We start from the raw sequence: 17,784 nt of genomic DNA, 5'->3' as shown, positions 1-17,784 counted from the left end.
TTAGCAGCAAGGGAGCAGAAACGCAGACAGAACTCCTGGCCACGGGTCCCCAGGCCCGGGCGGTCTCGGTCTGGCTTTCCCGTCTTTGTCTCTCGGAGTGACCAAGGACAAGGACGGACGGAGAGCGCCACAGGAAGCAGGGAGGTCTCGATAGGACGGAGTGGTGACGCTCCCTGGCGGCCAGCCCGCCACGCACCGTCCGCAGCGGGGAAGGAGGCGCCGTGGGCGCACGACCACGTGGTGGAGGGTCCCGTCCGCACCCTGCTCGTGGGCGGGGCGGTCTGGTGACCCCGGGGGGGTCTGTCGTGTGTCCCCAGGCTACCTCATTCACGAATCGGCGTGCTGGAGCGACACTCTGCAGCGGTGGTTCTTCCTGCCACGCCGCGCCAGCCACGAGCGGTACAGCGAGAAGGACGACGAGCACAAGGGCGCCAACCTGCTCCTGAGCGCCAGCCCGGACTTCGGCGACGTCTCCGTCAGCCACGTGGGCGCCGTGGTCCCCACGCACGGCTTCTCCTCCTTCAAGTTCATCCCCGACACCGACGACCAGATCATCGTGGCCCTCAAGTCTGAGGAGGACGCGGGCAGGGTCGCCACCTACATCCTGGCCTTCACACTGGATGGCCGCTTCCTACTGCCGGAGACCAAGATCGGAAACGTGAAGTATGAAGGAATAGAGTTTATTTAAATTTACAAACTTCAGACCAGCAAGGCCGAGAGCTGGACGCCGTTCAGCTCCATCAGGACTCAAGTTTTATAAAAACCAGAGGACGGCACTTTTCCGCGGTGTTTGGTTTTGCTTTTGTCGTTTCCTTTTCAGAGCTCAGGTGTGTGCCTGGTGCAGAGACCCTCCCCGCCCCCCAGAACAGGGAGGTCAGCCCCAGGGTGCGAGCAGCGGCAGGAGGGGGTTCCGCAGTGCGCAGTGCCGGGAAAGGGGCCGGGACAGGTCCCCTTGTGGCCACCTGTTCTGTGCACTGCCACCTGGTGGTGGGAGCTGGTCCCTGCGGGCGTCCTAATCTGGGACCAGCCCTCCCTCCTGCCCACCTCCCTCGCTTTCTCTCCTTCCCTTTGTGCTTTCGTTCAATAAATGTTTCTTGAGCTCCTACTGTGTATCCAGCACTGTCCCCCCGTGGGAACAGAACAGTGAGTCTGAAGTGGGACCTGCCCGTCGGGAACTCCCAGGCCACCCCCTTTGCTTCCTTCCTGGTGAACCTCGTGCGTTAAATCCAGTCCTCGAGGCGCCCGGAAAGGAATCTGTCTACACTACAGGGTGTCACAGGGCTGTGTGGGCAAGGGCAGACCTCCAGGGACGCATCTGCCCACAACCCACAGGAAAGGACACAAGTTTGCTCGTTTGTCCTCAGCCTCACATCAGGCAGTCTCCGCTCCGTGTGGCTGACTCCACGGTTTTTCCCTTCAGGAAGCTTCTGTGGCCAGGCAACACTTGGAAGTTTTAATTATGGCGCTCGCTTTGCTAGCATATGTACTGAGGTTTTAATTATTAACTCATTTTAATTAAACCAATTTCCTTTCTCATAGTGGAGTCACCAAATCTTATCACACAGACCAAAGTCCCATAGTTAACGAATTCATTCCCAGCAGTGGAGGAGGCTGGAATTAAGTTCTGGCAGGTGGGAAGACAAGTGATTAAGCATTTAGAAGTCCTTCCTCGGTCAGAAGATATGAAGACAAAACATTGGCAACTGTCAGATGTTGTCTTGCCTTTAAAGACTTCCACGAGTGACGAGCTTTTCCTTCCTTTACGGGCCTGCCCTAGGTCAGGGGTGCTGGGCTCTTTCCAAGAGAGGTCATGTACGAGGCCAGCCTGGCCCTGTGGCTTCTGTCCCCTGACCTTTTGTTTCTCCCTCCCCTGGGGAACTTTGCAGCTTCTCCTCTGGAAACGTCACACAAATCGCTTGCTTATCTGCGTCCCTGTGGCCTCTTCGTGCTCCACGGCAAAGGGTTTAGGACAGGTCAGCCAGGACCAGAGCCGAGGAGGGCCCTTCCCCTGAAGCTCCCTCACCCCTCCGGGAGTTGTAGGATGCCTGATGGTCTGGGAAGGGCCATCTTTTAGGCTCGGGTGTCACTGAGGACCCCTGTCTCACAGACTTGTCCCGCTTACAGACTCTGATACCGCTGCTAGGCAGGAACCCAGGGAGGCTCCCGCTCCCACTGTGAAGTATCTAGGAAAAGTATGTGCCCCGTTTCTCTGGAACTCGATTCCTGCTGGACGTAGCCTGGAGCAGCCAAGTGTTTTCTGACTGCCCGGCCAGGCTCCCTGACCCACGTCCTTGATAAACGTCACTGACGTGGAGGTGGAGGCCGTGTGAGTTTTTGAAACGGAAGCAAAATGAGGAAGGTTGGAGGACTTGGGACAGTCACTAAGTCGAGACCTTTCTGATGGCACTTCAGGCCTAGGTGCCCCAAGGGGGTTTTCACAGTTAGGGATTTGAGACCGGTTTAAAGCTAGAAGTTTTCTGTTTCTGTATTTGCTGCCGTAAGCATCAGGAGGCATCGGGATTGCGTTCCTTCCTACTGGAGCCATTGTTTTCTAAACAATAAAGTGCCAGAGGGGACTGTGAATGCTCTGTCTCCGGCTCTGTGTTGGCTGTGGGCCAGGGGCCTCATGCAGGAAATGTAAGGGGGGTGGCGATTCACAAAGAGGCTGGGCTCTCTCAGGGGTGCGCTCTGTCCTCTTCTGGGGCGGGGCGTCTGACGGGCCATGGGAATTGGCGGGACAGGCGCCTTCGCAGACCAGGGAACGGCTTTTCTGGAAAACGGATCATCCAGTCTCAACTTTTCCTGTGTCTGAAGGAGCCCGTTTGGTCATTGCAGTGAAGGACGTGGGCTGTGAAATCACTCACAGGTTCCAGTCCTGGCCCCGACGCTTCCCAGCTGTGTGGCCCGGGACAGCACGTCTGACTTCTCGGTCCTTCGAGTTCCTCGTCTGTAAAGGGAGGATGCTGCTGTGAACAGCCCCCGGTGCCCAGTTAGCATGCGCTCGCCCGTTCTGGCTCGCCGCGTGATGGGGTGATGAGGAGGGTCCCAGCAGAGAGGTTAGGCCGATCAGGGTGCCCTTGGCGCGTCTGTGGAGCTGCGGGGATGAGCCCGTTCCCCGGGGTGCGAACCCTCAGGAGCACCCAGGAGCAGCGGATGGGGAAGGGCTGTTGGAGAAGACGGGCCTGAGCCGGCGTAGGACCCAGAGGGCGTGCTCACAGGTCCTCTTCTCTCTTCAGACCCTCCCTTGCCCTTCCTCCTCCCCGCCCTGCTCTGCGTCCCCAGAGACTGACGGGGGGGGGGGGGTGCCACGGAGGGGGGGGGGGTGCCACGGAGGGAGGAGGATGAGCCGAAGGTCCTCAGTTCCCTCTAGCGGGGTCGCCTCCGGCACGGTCTCGCGAGAAGGGTCCCCCCTGCCCTCTCAGCCTGTGCTCCAATGACTGCTCCCTGCCCTCGGCCCTTCTGGCCTGAGAGTGGTCCACACTCCAGGAACCACTCTACCCCTGCTCACTCACACCTCGCAGGTCGTCCCTTCCTTAAAGCCTCCGTCGGTGACCCCCGTTTGGAGCCATCTGTTTCCTACTGGGAGCCTGACCATCAGATACCGCAGGGAGGTCAGGGAAGAAGGTCCGCAGAGGGTCCGTGGACTGAGCCACAGGGAGGACCCGGTGTTCTTGGCAGTCCTCCGGAGAACAGCTCCAGGAGGGCCGCGAGGGGGAAGCCGGAGGGCGTCGGCCTGAGATGGAACCGGACAAGGAGTCATCTCTTTGAGAAGCTCCAGATACCGCGGGGTCCGGGCTCACACCCTCCTCACACGCGTGGTGACTGTGGCCTGCTGGCTGCTCTCTGTGTTCAGGGTATAATTCATCAGCAAAAGGAGAGCTCCCAAGCACCGTCTTGGAACAGAGTGAAAACAAGTGAGATTAATCTCTTCCCAAGCGTGAATCCTGTCATATGCACTTTAAATTGGTGAGTTTCAAGGTAAATCGTACCTTAATAAAATTGTGTAAAAGATGTGACTCAAAAGCCTTCACGCCAAGAAAATTCCAAGGCCACATGGTCTTACTGGTGAATTGCCCCAAAGATTTAAGGAAGAAACAATACCAAGCCAACACAAAATCTTCCATGATTTGGGAAATCGAGAACACGTCCTGACTGATTTTCTGAGGGCTCCACCATTCTGATACCAAAACCAGACACATCTTTTACAAGAAACAACAGATACAGGCCAGCATCCCTCATGAACAAAGATGCCGAAGTCTTTGATGAAAATCTAGCCGGTTGAATCCAGCTGTATGTAAAAGCGGAAGTAATTCACGAGAGAGTGTGTTTTATTCCAGGAAGGCAAGGTTGGTTGAATAGTCAAAAAGTAACATAATCCACCACGTTGCCAGAGTAAAAAGGAAAAATCCTGGAGCGCCTGGGTGGCTCAGTCGGTTAAGCGGCCGACTTCGGCTCAGGTCATGATCTCGCGGTCCGTGAGTTCAAGCCCCGCGTCAGGCTCTGTGCTGATGGCTCGGAGCCTGGAGCCTGTTTCGGATTCTGTGTCTCCCTCTCTCTGACCCTCCCCCGTTCGTGCTCTGTCTCTCTCTGTCTCAAAAGTAAATAAACGTTAAAAAAAAATTAAAAAAAAAAAGGACAAATCCTATAATTGTCTCAAAAGACACAGAAAAAGGTTTGGACAAAATTCAACACCTGTTCATGATTTTAAAACAAACAAAACTCTTAGCAAACCAGGCATAAGAGGAACGTCGCTCATCACTTGATAAAGGGCACTTGCCGTAAACCTACAGCGAGTGTCATACTTTGTGCTGAAAGACCAAAGGTCTTCCCTCCCCCTAAGGCTGGGAACGAGGTAAGAATGTCCCCCCCAACAACCTACTTTCTTATGTTGGAGCCATTTTAAACCAAAACTCGCACAGAAGTTGCAAAACTAGCACGGTGCCTTCGTGGAGCTGAAGGACAGATGGCACACGTACAGAAACTCCCTTGTTTCTGTGTAGCTGACGTGAACAACTGGAAACCCTGTGCAGTAGTTAAAACCTGGGAACGACCCAAATGTCCATCGGTGCACATAAACGCATACGCAGGGTGTAGTCTGTCCCCATGGGGCACGACTCCTCAGGAAAAAAGTGAGCCGAGAGCTGGTGTTCGCATGTGGCACGAATGAGTCTCAAAAGCCTCGTGCTAAGTAAAAGCAGCCAGATGCAGAACATCACACGTTGTGTGTTTCTGTTTCTATGTAATTCTAGGACACGCAAAACGCATCGGTAGTTGCCAGGGATGGGGGCTGGCGGAGGGGACTGACCGCAGAGGGGCATAAGGAACGTTTGAGAATGATGAAAACGTTCTGTAGATTATGGTCACGGTTGCCATTTGCACACCTCTGTCAAAACTCATTAATGCATTTTAATGAGTGCGTTTTAATGTACGTAAATCGTACCTCAAGAGAGCAGGGGGGAGGGGCAGAGGGAGAGAGACCGACTCTTAGGCAGGGTCCACGCTCAGCGTGGAGCCCCACGTAGGGCTCGATCCCATGACCGCGGGATCGTGACCTGAGCTGAACTCAAGAGTTGGACGCACAGCCGGCTGAGCCATCAAGGCGTCCTGAGCCAATTTTTTTTAAAAAGAAAAAGTGGGGGTTTGAATCCCAGCTCCTTCCCTTTCTTGCTGCACAACCGGGCACATTTTGCCTCTCTCGCCTCTGTTTTCTCATCTGCAGAGGGAACCCCCTTTGCAGATAACCACCCACGGGGGTTTGGGTAGCAAGTGGGCCGAGACCCGTGCGAAAGGTCTCTGGTAGACCCCAGCAGGAGCCTCTGGGGCCAGTTCCTGCGCTCGGCGTGCAGGTGGGGGAGACGCAGGAAAGACTGCCCTATGAACCGGCCAAAGGTCCTCGCCTCCGAAAATCCCCAGGCCTCTCCCTGCCGTGTTGGCAGTGGCTTCCTGGTGACAGCAGCCGGACCGTCGTCTGCGGTGCCCGGGGCTTTCCGTCCTACCGGCACGGAGTCCCTCCTCACCGGACCAGGCCCTCTCAAGCTCGGTTCCGCCTGGAGGGCCCCGGGGGAGCCCACACCCCGCACTCGGATTCCACGCAGAGGCCTTGGGCTCACACCTTCCTTGCCCGAACACGAAGGACTTTCCAGGACCGTGGGGCTAAAGATTCAGCAACTTGAGTGGGAAACCGCGCCACCGTGAAAATGAGGCCAAGGAAACCTCGGTGAGAATGGAGGGGGGCGGCGGGCGGGGGGGGGGGGCTCTCACCCCCAGCCCCGGTTGACCACCGCAGACCCAGCAGGAAGAGACTGCGTCACTGTCCCAACCTAGAGGAAGCAGGGTTTCTTCCTCCCCGCGCCGCGGCTCAGCCACTGGGAAGCCACTTACGCCGCCTCCCAGTTTCCCGCAGGGGCCTTTCTGTTTATAACAGCCCCTCCCTTTCCTCTAAAACTGAGCCCCTTCTTCCTTGCCCGGTGGAGTTGCCGGCGGCTTTGCCGTAGCCTGCTTGCTCCGGGTAGCAACTCTTAGCTCTTCGTCAACAAACTGGTCTTTGCTGGTAAGATAGCTGGCAGTTTTACGTTTAAGGGCAACGCCACCACCACCTCCCAAAGGACTTCCTTTGTACTCTCTTCCTGACGGGCAAAATCGTGGAGACTGTGAGAAGGGGGGGTCCTGGGGGTTCTGCACCAACGAAGCGGAAGCTCCTTCGTCCGGATGGGATTTTAAAACTCACCACGGTCTCTCCTGCCAGCGCTGTTTCCAGATGCTTCTCCCCCTGGATATCTGGTTTCTCTGGAGGGAGCTGGAGGAACCACGCAGCTCCCCGAAACCTCACCTCGTGGGCAAACAGCCATTCGGGGCTTGACCTCGGCGCGCCTTCCTGGGATCGCAGTGCCAGGGAACCCGTGTGTCTCAGCCCTGGCCGCGCACGGCAGCCACCTGGAGGGCTTTACGTGGCCGATGCCTGTCCCCACCCCGGAGATCGTGACGGAGTGGGCCTGCACACCGGGAGTTTGTAAAACTCCCGGGCGACTGTCATGTGCAGACCAGGCCGCGAGCCACTAGGCTGGGGAGACCTGGGGACAAATCATCCAGAACCGTGGCATGCAGGTGACAAAAACAAAAGAGGGCGTTCGTTGCCTCATTCAACCGCAAATCCCAGGGCTTGACCTTGGCAGCTGGACCCAGGGGCTCGGACCTCAGCCTCGGGACCTACCGCCTCCAGGTCTCAGCTCCACACCCCCCCCCCCCAAGATGGGCTCTCCCCGGGGCATCCGCAGCCCCCGGGCACACACACCCTACAGGGACCCTCCCTGAGGCCGAAGCTGACCCCCACTGGGCCGGCCGCCCTCACGGCCTCTCTCCGACACCATCCCTGTGGCAAGGGGCCTGCAGGGCCCTGAGCTGCCAGGTCTGGGTCAGACTCCGGGGGAGCCTGGGCCCCCAGACAGCCTGGGAGTGGGAGCCGGTGCCTTCCCGAGGGAAAAATGCAGTGCTGCTTTCTGTGGGTGGGGGGGGGGGGGGGAGAAACGGCTGTCTGTCGTGGGGGGGGGGGCTCCGCAATTTACACCCGCCCTGCAGGGGTGAGACGCTGGGAGAACAGCCCTTATCGGGGGTGGGTGGTGTGCCCCCCTGGGGGTCACTTGCTGGCTGCGTACTTGGCCGTGCTGTCTCGCGTCTCCGAGCCCCCCTCGCCTGTCCGGGGATGACTCCGTGCAGCCTCGCGGAGGGCCTCTCAGTGACGTCAGGCTTGCCGCGCCCTCAGCGCTGGGTGACGCTCGGTGAGCGGCCGTCCCGGCGGTGGCCACCCTGCCAGCCACGTGCCAGACCCAGGATACGGCCCGGAGCGTTCAGTGCGAGCCCCGGCCACACTGGCAAGGTGCGGCCCCAGCCTGACTGTTCCCGCCCCCTGCTCTTCTTCCCGGCTCCCCCTCCCCCACTCTCCTCCCTCTCCCCCTCGCCGCCACCGCCGCCCTCCCCCAGCGCCAGCCCTTGCGGCCAGTCCAGCTTGGAAGGTTGTTTACAATCGAGCCTAGCTGCCGAGCCTAGCTGCCGCTGTGGGCAGGCCGCCTCGCTCCGGTTATCAAGTCAGTTAGACTGCCCCCGTGAGGTCCAACATCTGCAGGCAGAGCTGAGAGGAGGGAGGGGACCAGGGAGCCTTGGGCCGGCAGCCAGTCCCAGAAGAGACCCAGGTCAGGTGGTTTCTAGAAATCGAAACTCCACTGTTTTCTGTGGCGTTTCCTGGGACCAGCATGCCATGCTTCACACTGTTTTCTGGGTTGAAGAGGGGATCCTGCAGCAGGTAGGCAAGAGGATCCAGGGCAGCCATCAGTAGTGGCCTCAGGTGAGCTCACGCCTCTTGTTCTCAGGTGGATGTCCCTCTCACTACCCAATGTAATCTGGTGGGTACAGTCTCCCTGTGGGTACCCAGCTGGGATCTGGTGCTCTCCCTCAGCCCAGAAACCATCATTGCCGCTCCCAGATCCACAGGGTCTCTATGTACAGTTGTCCAAGTGGTTCACTGCACAAGGACAGAGGGCAAACAGGCTTGGAATTCAGCCCAGTGCCCTCTCACCAGATGGTGTATTCCAGCCCAGGCCTATACCTATCCCAAGAAAGAGTATCTTTTTTTCTAATTTGCAAAGGTCAGGCAGCCTTATCCCAATTTCCCATGTGAGGGAGTCAGGCTACAGCAGGTGGCCATGACCACCCCAAGGGCAGCCATATTTGCATACCACGTACCAGGTGCTTGATCGGCCACTGTTAATGCACAACTGGGGTGCTGCCTCAGGGTCACCAGCCCTGAACTTGTAGGGGTGCCCACAATGGCGGCCTCGTTGCCCACTTGCTGGGCCCGGGAGTGGCGCGTGGCCACGGGATTGTCACCGAGACAGAGAGACGATGACTGGTTCCCCCACAGCCGGGGCCTGGCGGGCAGAGGCAGGTGAGGGGCAGAGGCTGGGATTAAGGCGAAAACCGAGCCCCCAAAATTGCAGAGAAGCAAGGACTCCAGGCGGACGTTGGAAGAGCTGAGCCCCCCAGGCTGGCTGTGGAGTCTCGGTGGCCCGAGCCTCTCCGCGCCTGTGTCTTGGGGACACTAACCTCAGAGGTGGCAGCACCAGGTCCACCGCTCAGCATCTCCCCCCCGGCCTGCTCCCCCGGCCCCCGTCTCGTCCGCACCCCCACCCCCACCCCCACCCAGCTGCAGCCAGTCCCAGGCCTCAGCCCTGACTCCCCCTCCCAGCTACTGTCTCTGGCCCTGTCTGTCACTCCTGCCTGGATTTTCTGAGGACCTCCCGGCGTGTCCCCTCCCTTCGGGGGCCCACAGAGAGCTCTCAGGCACGCCCACAGGAGTCCAGCTGCCAAAAGTAAAGCCCTACCTTCAGCAAGGCCCACCAGACCTCTGGGGATCTGGGCCCTGCACCCTCTACAGCCTTGCCCAGGGCCTGGTTTTCGGAGATGGGCTTTAGTGCCCACTGTCCTGCTGCTTAGAGACCTCCACCCGTTCCCCTCACCCTTCGTCTGGGCAAGTCTCACTCCCTCCTTACGCGCCGAGGACCACCCCTCGGGGGAGGGGCTCCCGCTGGGGGGGGGGGCACCTGTCACGCTCACAGCTGAGAGCAGGGACACCACACGTAGGGTCTGAAGGATCCTGGTCCCAAGGGCTGTCCAGCTCTGCCATCGGACTCTTCTGCTTCCTTCCACCGCAGGACGGGGGCCTCCCAGGAGAGCCATGGCCCTCCCACGACTCCTCTGGATGTGGCTGCTGGTTGCAGGGACCCAAGGTGAGCTGAGCCCCAGGCATGCCCAAAGCGGCCATCTGAGGGGCCGCTGCTCCGCCTTCTGTGGGGCTGACCCCTCCTTGCGGAACATCTAGGCAATATTCTGCCTGGGTCACCGGGGTCAGCCCGGGTCTTCTCTCCTGCCTGGAGCCCTGGTGATCCCCAGTGATGGTGGCTCATAGGTTCTGGGGGGGACACCAAGGGATTGTCCGTTTCATCCAGTGGGACCCGGAGGGACTGAGCACCGGGAGCCCATCACACAGGCCGAATGCTGGGGGTTGGGGGGGGCGGGTCACGAATCAGTGCCCTGTGGGCCCAGTCAGACTTCAGAGTTCTGGATGCCTGTCTTCAGAAGTGTTCTCAGGAGGCCCTTCCTTGTCCTGGTGACCCCATGGAGGCCTGCTGCACCCCCGACTGAGAACTACCCTTTGACATGGCACCCAGCTCCTGCCTGACCCTGTCCCAGAACAGCCCCACTTTCTCTCTGCACCTGGCGTTTCCTGCCAATGTTTCTGGGGGGTCGCTGGGCCTGCCACTCCTGGCACCCCCCCCGCCCTCCTAGGGGTCCATGCTGTAGTGCATAGGCAGCATCCCCGAGCCCCAGACGCCCTCAGGTGGGGTCACATAGGCCCCTCCTCCTCCATTCTGCCCCTGGGGTCCCGCCTCCCCCGTTCTCAGGCTTTAGGGTCCCAGCTGCCCCTCCTGCCCCTTCTCTACCAACAGAGGAAGGACTCAGACCTCAAAGATAAGAGGCGTTTTACCTCCTGGCAGGGGGCCATGTCCTCTACCCCTCCCCTACAGGTGAACCCCTCGAGGATGGAGGGAGGGCTTTAAAGTTCGTTGCACAGCAGGCACCCCGCCCTGGGGGGAACTGAGAAGTGGTCCTCGGGGGGCAGGGCCCCCGGATAGGGAGGGAGGTGGGCCTTTCTCCCTGCTGAGCTTTCTGTTCCCTTGGGGACCCTGTAGGTGTGAAAGATGGGGACGTGCACCTGGCCGACGGGGACAGCGCCAATGAGGGCCGCGTGGAGATCTTCTACAGAGGCCAGTGGGGGACGGTGTGTGACAACCTATGGGACCTGACGGACGCCAGCGTCGTCTGCCGGGCCCTGGGCTTTGAGAACGCCACCAAGGCTCTGGGCAGAGCCGCCTTCGGGCCAGGTAGGCCTGCTGGTCCCCAGGTCCCACAGCTGGGACCGGCTGCCAGAGAAGGGCCGGGCCTCCTCACTCGGCTTTGGCCAACACTTAAAGCAGGGCTAACACCCGAGCTGGCCAGGGGCACTCACGCTGGCCTTGCCGGCAGCCAGTCCCTCAGGCCCTGGGAACCATACCTTCCTGAACCATCCCCCCCACCCCCGGGGGGTGCACAGGACCGTTTCCACTGACGCAGGGCCGGTGATTCTGAAGAAAGGGAAATACTCCAACTATTCAGAGGCGGGGGTCGGGTACAGATGATGGCTAGTTTGTGGCCACCGGAATAAACCCGAACCCGCACTCGGATCGCCGCCAGGTCACACCTGGGGACAGACCCCGCAGGGCAGCGTGAGGGACCAGGGGCCGCCGGCATGGAGCGGGAGGGCTGCACGGGGCTCCCGTCGCCGCAGTAAACGCAACTGGCCTCTGCAGTCGGCAGTTCTGGGGGAGCGGCAGCCCTGTCCACGCCCCGCCCCGCCCCCCCCCCCCCCCCCGCGGAGGGCGCCAGCACCCCCAGCCCCGCCCTTGTGTGCCTGCAGGCGCGGGCCCTATCATGCTGGACGAGGTGGAGTGCACGGGGACAGAGTCGTCGCTGGCCGAGTGCAAGTCCCTGGGCTGGCTGAGGAGCAACTGCAGGCACAATCAGGACGCCGGCGTGATCTGCATCAACGGTGAGCCCCGCGCGCCGCACGCCCGCCCTCGCCCTCCCCTGCAGCGCCCGCACCCTCCCTGCGCACCGCACGCCCTGCCCCGCCCCACGCCTGTCCCGGAGGGAGGGGGCGGGAGAGCCTCCAGAGCAGCACCACGCCCCAAGCCATCCCCGATTCCCCACGGCCCTTCGGCCCTTCGCAGGGCCGCTCACAAATGCTCCCTTTAACCGGGTCCTTGGGCAAGAGCCGCCTGCCCCCTGCACGGGACACCTGCGTGCTGCACGCTTGCGTCTCGAAGCCTTTTACTTTCCTTCGTCCTCCGTCGGCGACACGGAAGGAGCGCCCGCGTGCCTGGACGGCAAGCCCTAAACCCTGCCCCCCCCCCCCCGTGGCTCCCGCCCCTCTGGCCTCCCCTCCCCTTCCCCCGGCACCAGCACGCGGGCTGACCTCTCTGGGCCGCTCCGCGTTCTTCAGTCCCCGATTCCTATCTTTCTTCTTCCTGGGCTTCGCACGGGGCCTGGGGACCTGGGCAGCCCCCCCACCCCCACCCCAGGCTTGGGGACGGAGCATTTACACAGCGATAGAGCCACTGCGTGGAGGGCTCCCTGGGAGCGGGGCGCGGGGGGGGGCGGGCAGGGAGGCGGTGGTGACCGTGGGGGAGGAGGAATGCGGGGCTGGACCCGCCTGGCTGACTTGTGACCCATTTGTGAAAAAGAAAGAACAGGTGGGATTTTTGTTTCCAGTTAGGCTTTGGGGGTGTCGGGACAGGGGTACATCACCCCCGGCACCATCTCGGGGGGGGGGGGGGCTTCAAGTGGCTTCTCTAGGCCCCTGTTCCCTGAAGGAGGCTGCTAGGGACCCCATGGCTCTGAACTGAGTTTCTGTAAGACTCTCCCTCCTCAGACGGTCCAGCCAGGGAAAGGGTCTGGGTTTTAGAAGGCACCACCTGGGTGACTGCTTGAGCAGCTGGGATTTTAAAGGGGGGGGGGGGGGGGCGGGGGCGCTGGACGTCGGGGGAGGTGCTGCCCGAATGTGGGGGAGCAGAGGAGCTAACTGGGGTGTCCCACGGGGGTGGGGAGGCTCTGCACCACAGAGGGGACGGCACCCCCTGTCTCCCCCGGAGCCTTCCTGAGTAGATAAGGCGAGGAGGAGACCGAGTCCAGGGGGCAGAAGTGTTCTTGGGTGACGGCCCCTGGCCCTTCTTGCTAACAGTGTGCTCCCCTCTGCCCCTTTTAGAAACCCGCGGTGCCCACACCCTTGACCTGTCGGATGAGCTCCCTGCGGCTCTCGAGTGGATCTTTGACAGCCAGAGGGGCTGTGACCTGTCCATCAGAGTGAGGGTGAAGGACGACGAGGAGGAGGGCCTAGACGTGTGCGGCCACAGGCTGATCCTGTCAACCAACCCCGAGGCCGAGGCCCTGTGGAAGGAGCCTGGCCCCACCGTCACCATGGAGGTGGACGCAGAGTGCCTGCCTGTCGTCAGAGACTTTATCAGGTGACCATCCTCGGGACGGGGGTACCAGGGCCTGGGCAGGGTCCCCAGGGCGCTCCCACCTCCCTCCGGCGGCAAACCTCAGGGGCTACGGCACCGACCTCACGGGTGCTTCCGCGAGCACGTGCGTGGGCACGACACAACACACACTCACACCCGCGTGTGCCCCCACATATCCGCATGGTCTTAAACAGGCACACCCACACCCTCACGTGGACACACGTGTGCTTGCACATGCTCGGGCTCACAGTCGTGTGCGTCCCACCCTCTCGCGTGCACACGCACACTCTTCTGCGCACACACAGTTGCACACTCTACACTGACACACACACACACACACACACACACACACACACACACACAAATACCGACTTTCACAAAACACTGCATAAAAAATCTCCCAGCAGTCGCCGCCGTTAGAAGAGGCATCAAACCCTCTGTGGGTCACAAGTCCACCGGGTCCAAGACCCGGACCGGTTTGGTGAGAGGTCGCTGGAGGGGCCTGGGGCAGAGCTGGGAAGGGGTCCCGCCCACCAGAGGCCGCCGCCGGTCTGGGCCACGGCCTCCGCGGAGGCCCAGTCGTGCGTGTGTTCGAGGAGGAGTCAGGTGGTCCAGAAGCACGCACACCTGTCTCTGAGGTCACGTGAGGTCACGGCCCAAGATTTGCAAGAAACTTAAACGTAGTTACGAACTCACCCTCCTCCCCGTCTGGCTCTGACCTTGCTTGTGTGGAAGGTGGAGCGCTTGTGACCCCAGACCCGTCGGAGTCTCCCCCCGCCCGTGAGCCGGCGCCCCAGCTGGGGACACGGAGACACCAGGGGCCCGCCTCTCCGGGTCCTGGCCCGACCCTCCCGCCAGGCCGCCCTGCCGGGGCCCCCAGGGGCTTGTGCTCCGAAAGCACGTATTTAAAAAGAGCTGCTCCTTCTTCTCCGGACCTAAAGCTCTATGTAGCTGGGAGCGACACTGAAGAGAAAACAACAAATGTTGGCAATTAAGACAGATTGAAACGGTTTCTTTCCGGCTGCCCTGTGCTGCACCGCCCCCCGCAATGGGACCATCTCTATGAGAACCAGGCAGGCGCCCTCCCCCCCCCCCCCCCCAGTGGGACCATCTCTATGATCCGTTCGAGAACCAGGCAGGCACCCTTCCCCAGCTTCCCAGGCCCAGCTGGAATCACACCCTTGGTCAGAGCTCAGGATTCTGGAGCAGTGGTGATGCCCCCTGTCTCTTTCCTTCTCTCTCTGTCTCTTCCCTTCTCTGTCTTTTCCTTTTTCTCTCCGTCTCTGTCTCTGTGCCCTCACCAAAGGCAGAAAGGCTACAGCGGGCTGGATGCCCCTGGCCTCCGGACCCCGTCCGGCCCCGGGAAGGCCTCAGGAGACCTGATCCCCATCGAGGGCAGAGATTCCCCCCATTCCTCTGCCCGGGGCCCCCTGATGCCCGGGGCCTCCTCACCAGTTCCCATGGTTTCTGAGGGTCGCCGACGCTCCCCGTCCTTGTTCGAGTCTGCCTCTCAGGGGCAGGCCGAGGGACGACTGGGACCCCCCTCCTCACACCGGGGCCCACCTGAGGCTGAGGTGGGTAGTGACCGGCGGCCTGGGAACCTCCCGCTCCGGCCTGAAATGAGAATTGGGAGGGGTGGTAGCCACAGTCCCTCCCCCCTTTTGTCAACGCACCTGCGGGGCCTGCCACCAAAGAGGCCGTGCTCGGGAGGTGTGCGCCCCAGTGCCCTGCCACTGCTCCAGGGCGAGGCTTCAGTGATTCGGGCAGTTACCCAGCTGGTGGGTGGCCGGCCAGCGGGAAGATGCCCTCTTCCCCCTGCGAGTTCCTGTCGCCAGCAGGAATCACACGCTAAGCTTCGAGAGTAGCGAGTGCAGGAAGGGACGAGGAGGGGAGGACCCGCGTCTGCCACCGTCACTGGGCACAGGGTCCCCGTCTCCTCCCAAGGGACGCCACCCGCCCCATCCCGGGAGAGGGCGGCAGGCCTAGCCCGGCATTGCCCTCTAGGCAGACCCCTTCCACACCTGTTCTCACCCAGCACAGAGGGTCCTGGTGGCGCCCCGAGTCACAGAGCCAATCATAGATTGGGTGCCACCGGCATGGGCTCCCCATCAGCAGGGGAAGCAGACAGGGAACAACCAGGGGTGATGCCCGTGTCACGGGGGCAGGAGAAGGTGCTGGGGACAGAGGGGCACTGACAGGCACCCAGCAAGGGACCGAAGGGGCCCTGGCCAGGGCTGTGACGGCAGGAAGGAAGGGGTAGTGTAGTGCTGATGCCCGAGGTGGCCAGCAGGTCCTGGCGCCCAGGACACCAGAGGGTGATGACCGTGACGGCGGAGGCAGAGCACAGAGGTTACTGGTGCTGCCTCCGTCACAGGTGAGGAGGTCACCTGTCAGATCTGAGCAGATGTGAGATTGGACTGTGGATTGGCCCGAAAGATAAGTCCGTGGGGCACCGAACGCCTCTCGAAATGGGGCACCGCCGGGGGTGTCTGTGGGTCGCCGGCAAACACGGGATAGATAGTGATGTCAGAGAGGCAGGCCCGGCACACACCCGGCCCCCTGTCGTCCCGCAGGGGCAGGGGTGCCCGGCTGGTCAGCACTCGCTCCCCTCCCCAGGTACTTCTACTCCCGAAGGTTGGGCGTCTCCCTGACGTCGGTGAAGTGCTTCCACAAGCTCGCCTCCACCTACGGGGCCTGGCGGCTGCAGAGTTTCTGCGCGAGCCTCTTTGCCATCCTCCTCCCCGAGGACGCCTCCTTCCAGACGCCCCTGGACCTCTATGCCTATGCACTGGCCACCCAGAACCCCGTGCTGGAGGAGTTCTGCGTGCGGTTCCTGGCCTGGAACTTCGAGGCCCTGACGCAGGCCGAGGCCTGGCCGAGCATCCCCACGGCCCTGCTGCGAGTCCTGCTCTCCAGGAGCGACCTGGCCGTGCGCAGCGAGCTGGCCCTGCTGATGGCCGTGGACGCGTGGAGCCGGGAGAAGCAGCCCTCCCACGGGGAGGTGGAAGGCCTTCTGGACGAGATCCGGTTCCCCATGATGCTGCCCAAGACCCTGTTCGAGCTGCAGTTTAACCTGTCCCTGTACCGCGGCCACGAGGCACTCTTCCAGAAGAAGACTCTGCAGGCGCTGGAGTTCCACACCGTGCCCTTCCGGCTGCTGGCCCAGTACAGAGGCCTGAACCTCAGCGACGACGCCTACCAGCCCCGGCTGTATACCTCGCCCACCTGGAGTGCCAACATCTCGGGCGATTCCCAGGCCTCGTCCAACTACCTGGATGCTCCAAACCGGTCCTTCCAGACCCCACAGCACCCCAGCTTCCTGTTCCAGAACCAGCTCGTCTCCTGGTTGCTCCTGTACCTTCCCACCGTCCAGAGCTGCTGGGACTACCGGTTCTCGTGCACCGAGGACGAGGTCCCCCTCCTGGGCCTCTCCAAGTCTACCGACTCAGACCCCACCATCGGCTACCAAAGCCAGGCTCTGATGCTCTGCGAGGGGCGCTTCGTGGCCGACGTCACCGACTTCCTGGGACAGAAGGCCCCGATCCCCGACGCCCTGGGCACCAACAGCTCCCGGAGCGCCTCCCTCTTCCCCTGCCCGGAAGGGTCCTTCACCAGCTTCCAAGCGGTCATCCGCCCCTTCTACCTGACCAACTCCTCCGACGCGAACTAGGCGCAAGTGAGCGCTGAGAGGCCAGGCGCCTCCCGGTCCGCCCCAGGCTTGCCGTTGCTGGCCGCCTCCTGTCTGCAGCCACCGGCCGCACCGGCCACCAGAGGGCCCTCACGCTTTCACTGATGTCTCTGAGCTTAGAGAAAGTACTGGAAGGTTTCAACTAACGTTCACCACCCTGCACAGAAGTCCCAGTTCCACCCCCACCGCCCGGCTGGTTTCCAGGTCGAGAAGCAGCAGGACCCGGGAGGGGCAGCGGCTGGACTTTCCACCCGGCCTTTCCCTTTCCCGGTCGGGTCCTGTGCCGTCCCTCGTCCGAGATCATTAAAATTGCACTGATTGCCCAGTTCCCGCGTTGGTGCCCAGAGTGGCGCGTCCATTCTGCGCTCGGACGTTGGGTGTGCTGGGTCCTGGGGCTCAGAATGAGCAGACACAGCCCCTGTCCTCGCGAAGCTGCGACCCCGGCGGTGGGACGGGCGGGGCAAGTAGACACCCTCGGCGTCATCGCAGTGGGGATGCAGGTGATGGAAACCAGAGGGTGCGCAGGGCGGCGGGCCGTGGAGAAACGAGAGCCCGGGGCATATGGAAAATGGAGCGGGGGGCGGGGGGCGGGGGGCCCCGGGGAGAAGGAGCGGCCCCTGGCGACCCCGTGCCTCCGCGAACCCTCGCGCATGCGCCCGAGGATGCGGACGCGGATTCTCCTCGCAGCCAGGCTCCTGGGAATTGGAAACCACCGTCATGCGCATCAGCGAGGGGCCAGAGCCCCGACAACGGACACCCACGACGGGGTGGGCGGGACAGAAAGACATGCTGGAGCGACCCTGGGCCACCCACGCAATCTAAGTGAGGGCAGGGGACCGAGCCTGGGGTCCCGTGGGGACTTATCCTTGGTTCGGGGTGCTCAACCCTCCCCCCCCCCTCCCCCCTACCGAGAGCAGGGCAGGAACTCTGAACTGTCCCTGCTGCTGTGTGATGTGAGCTCCAGGCCCAGGGTCCCCGGAAGCACGC

General features: G+C 61.8%; 1 protein-coding gene across 8 annotated transcripts in view; it reads left to right on the top strand.

The window, feature by feature from the left end:
* CANT1 (calcium activated nucleotidase 1) overlaps positions 1–17,122 on the top strand; it is a 30,171-nt gene extending 13,049 nt beyond the window's left edge. For 3 of the 8 annotated variants that reach the window (XM_042965587.1, XM_042965585.1, XM_042965586.1), the window contains 5 exons: positions 9,705–9,779; positions 10,743–10,934; positions 11,507–11,638; positions 12,854–13,112; positions 15,726–17,122. In XM_042965587.1, coding sequence (XP_042821521.1) covers positions 9,705–9,779; positions 10,743–10,934; positions 11,507–11,638; positions 12,854–13,112; positions 15,726–16,779 — 1,712 coding nt within the window. In that variant the 3' untranslated portion in view covers positions 16,780–17,122. Of the gene's footprint in view, positions 1–317; positions 2,899–6,503; positions 6,551–7,079; positions 7,105–7,637; positions 7,874–8,199; positions 8,339–9,704; positions 9,780–10,742; positions 10,935–11,506; positions 11,639–12,853; positions 13,113–15,725 lie in introns of those variants that run through there. The other 5 variants (XM_042965591.1, XM_042965588.1, XM_042965590.1 and 2 more) reach the window with 5 other exon arrangements.
* Positions 17,123–17,784: the final 662 nt, after the last annotated feature.

Source organism: Panthera tigris, chromosome E1 (assembly GCF_018350195.1).
Source record: "Panthera tigris isolate Pti1 chromosome E1, P.tigris_Pti1_mat1.1, whole genome shotgun sequence".
In the NCBI taxonomy this organism is placed as follows: domain Eukaryota; kingdom Metazoa; phylum Chordata; class Mammalia; order Carnivora; family Felidae; genus Panthera; species Panthera tigris.
This window is presented reverse-complemented; position numbering and strand designations above follow the sequence as displayed.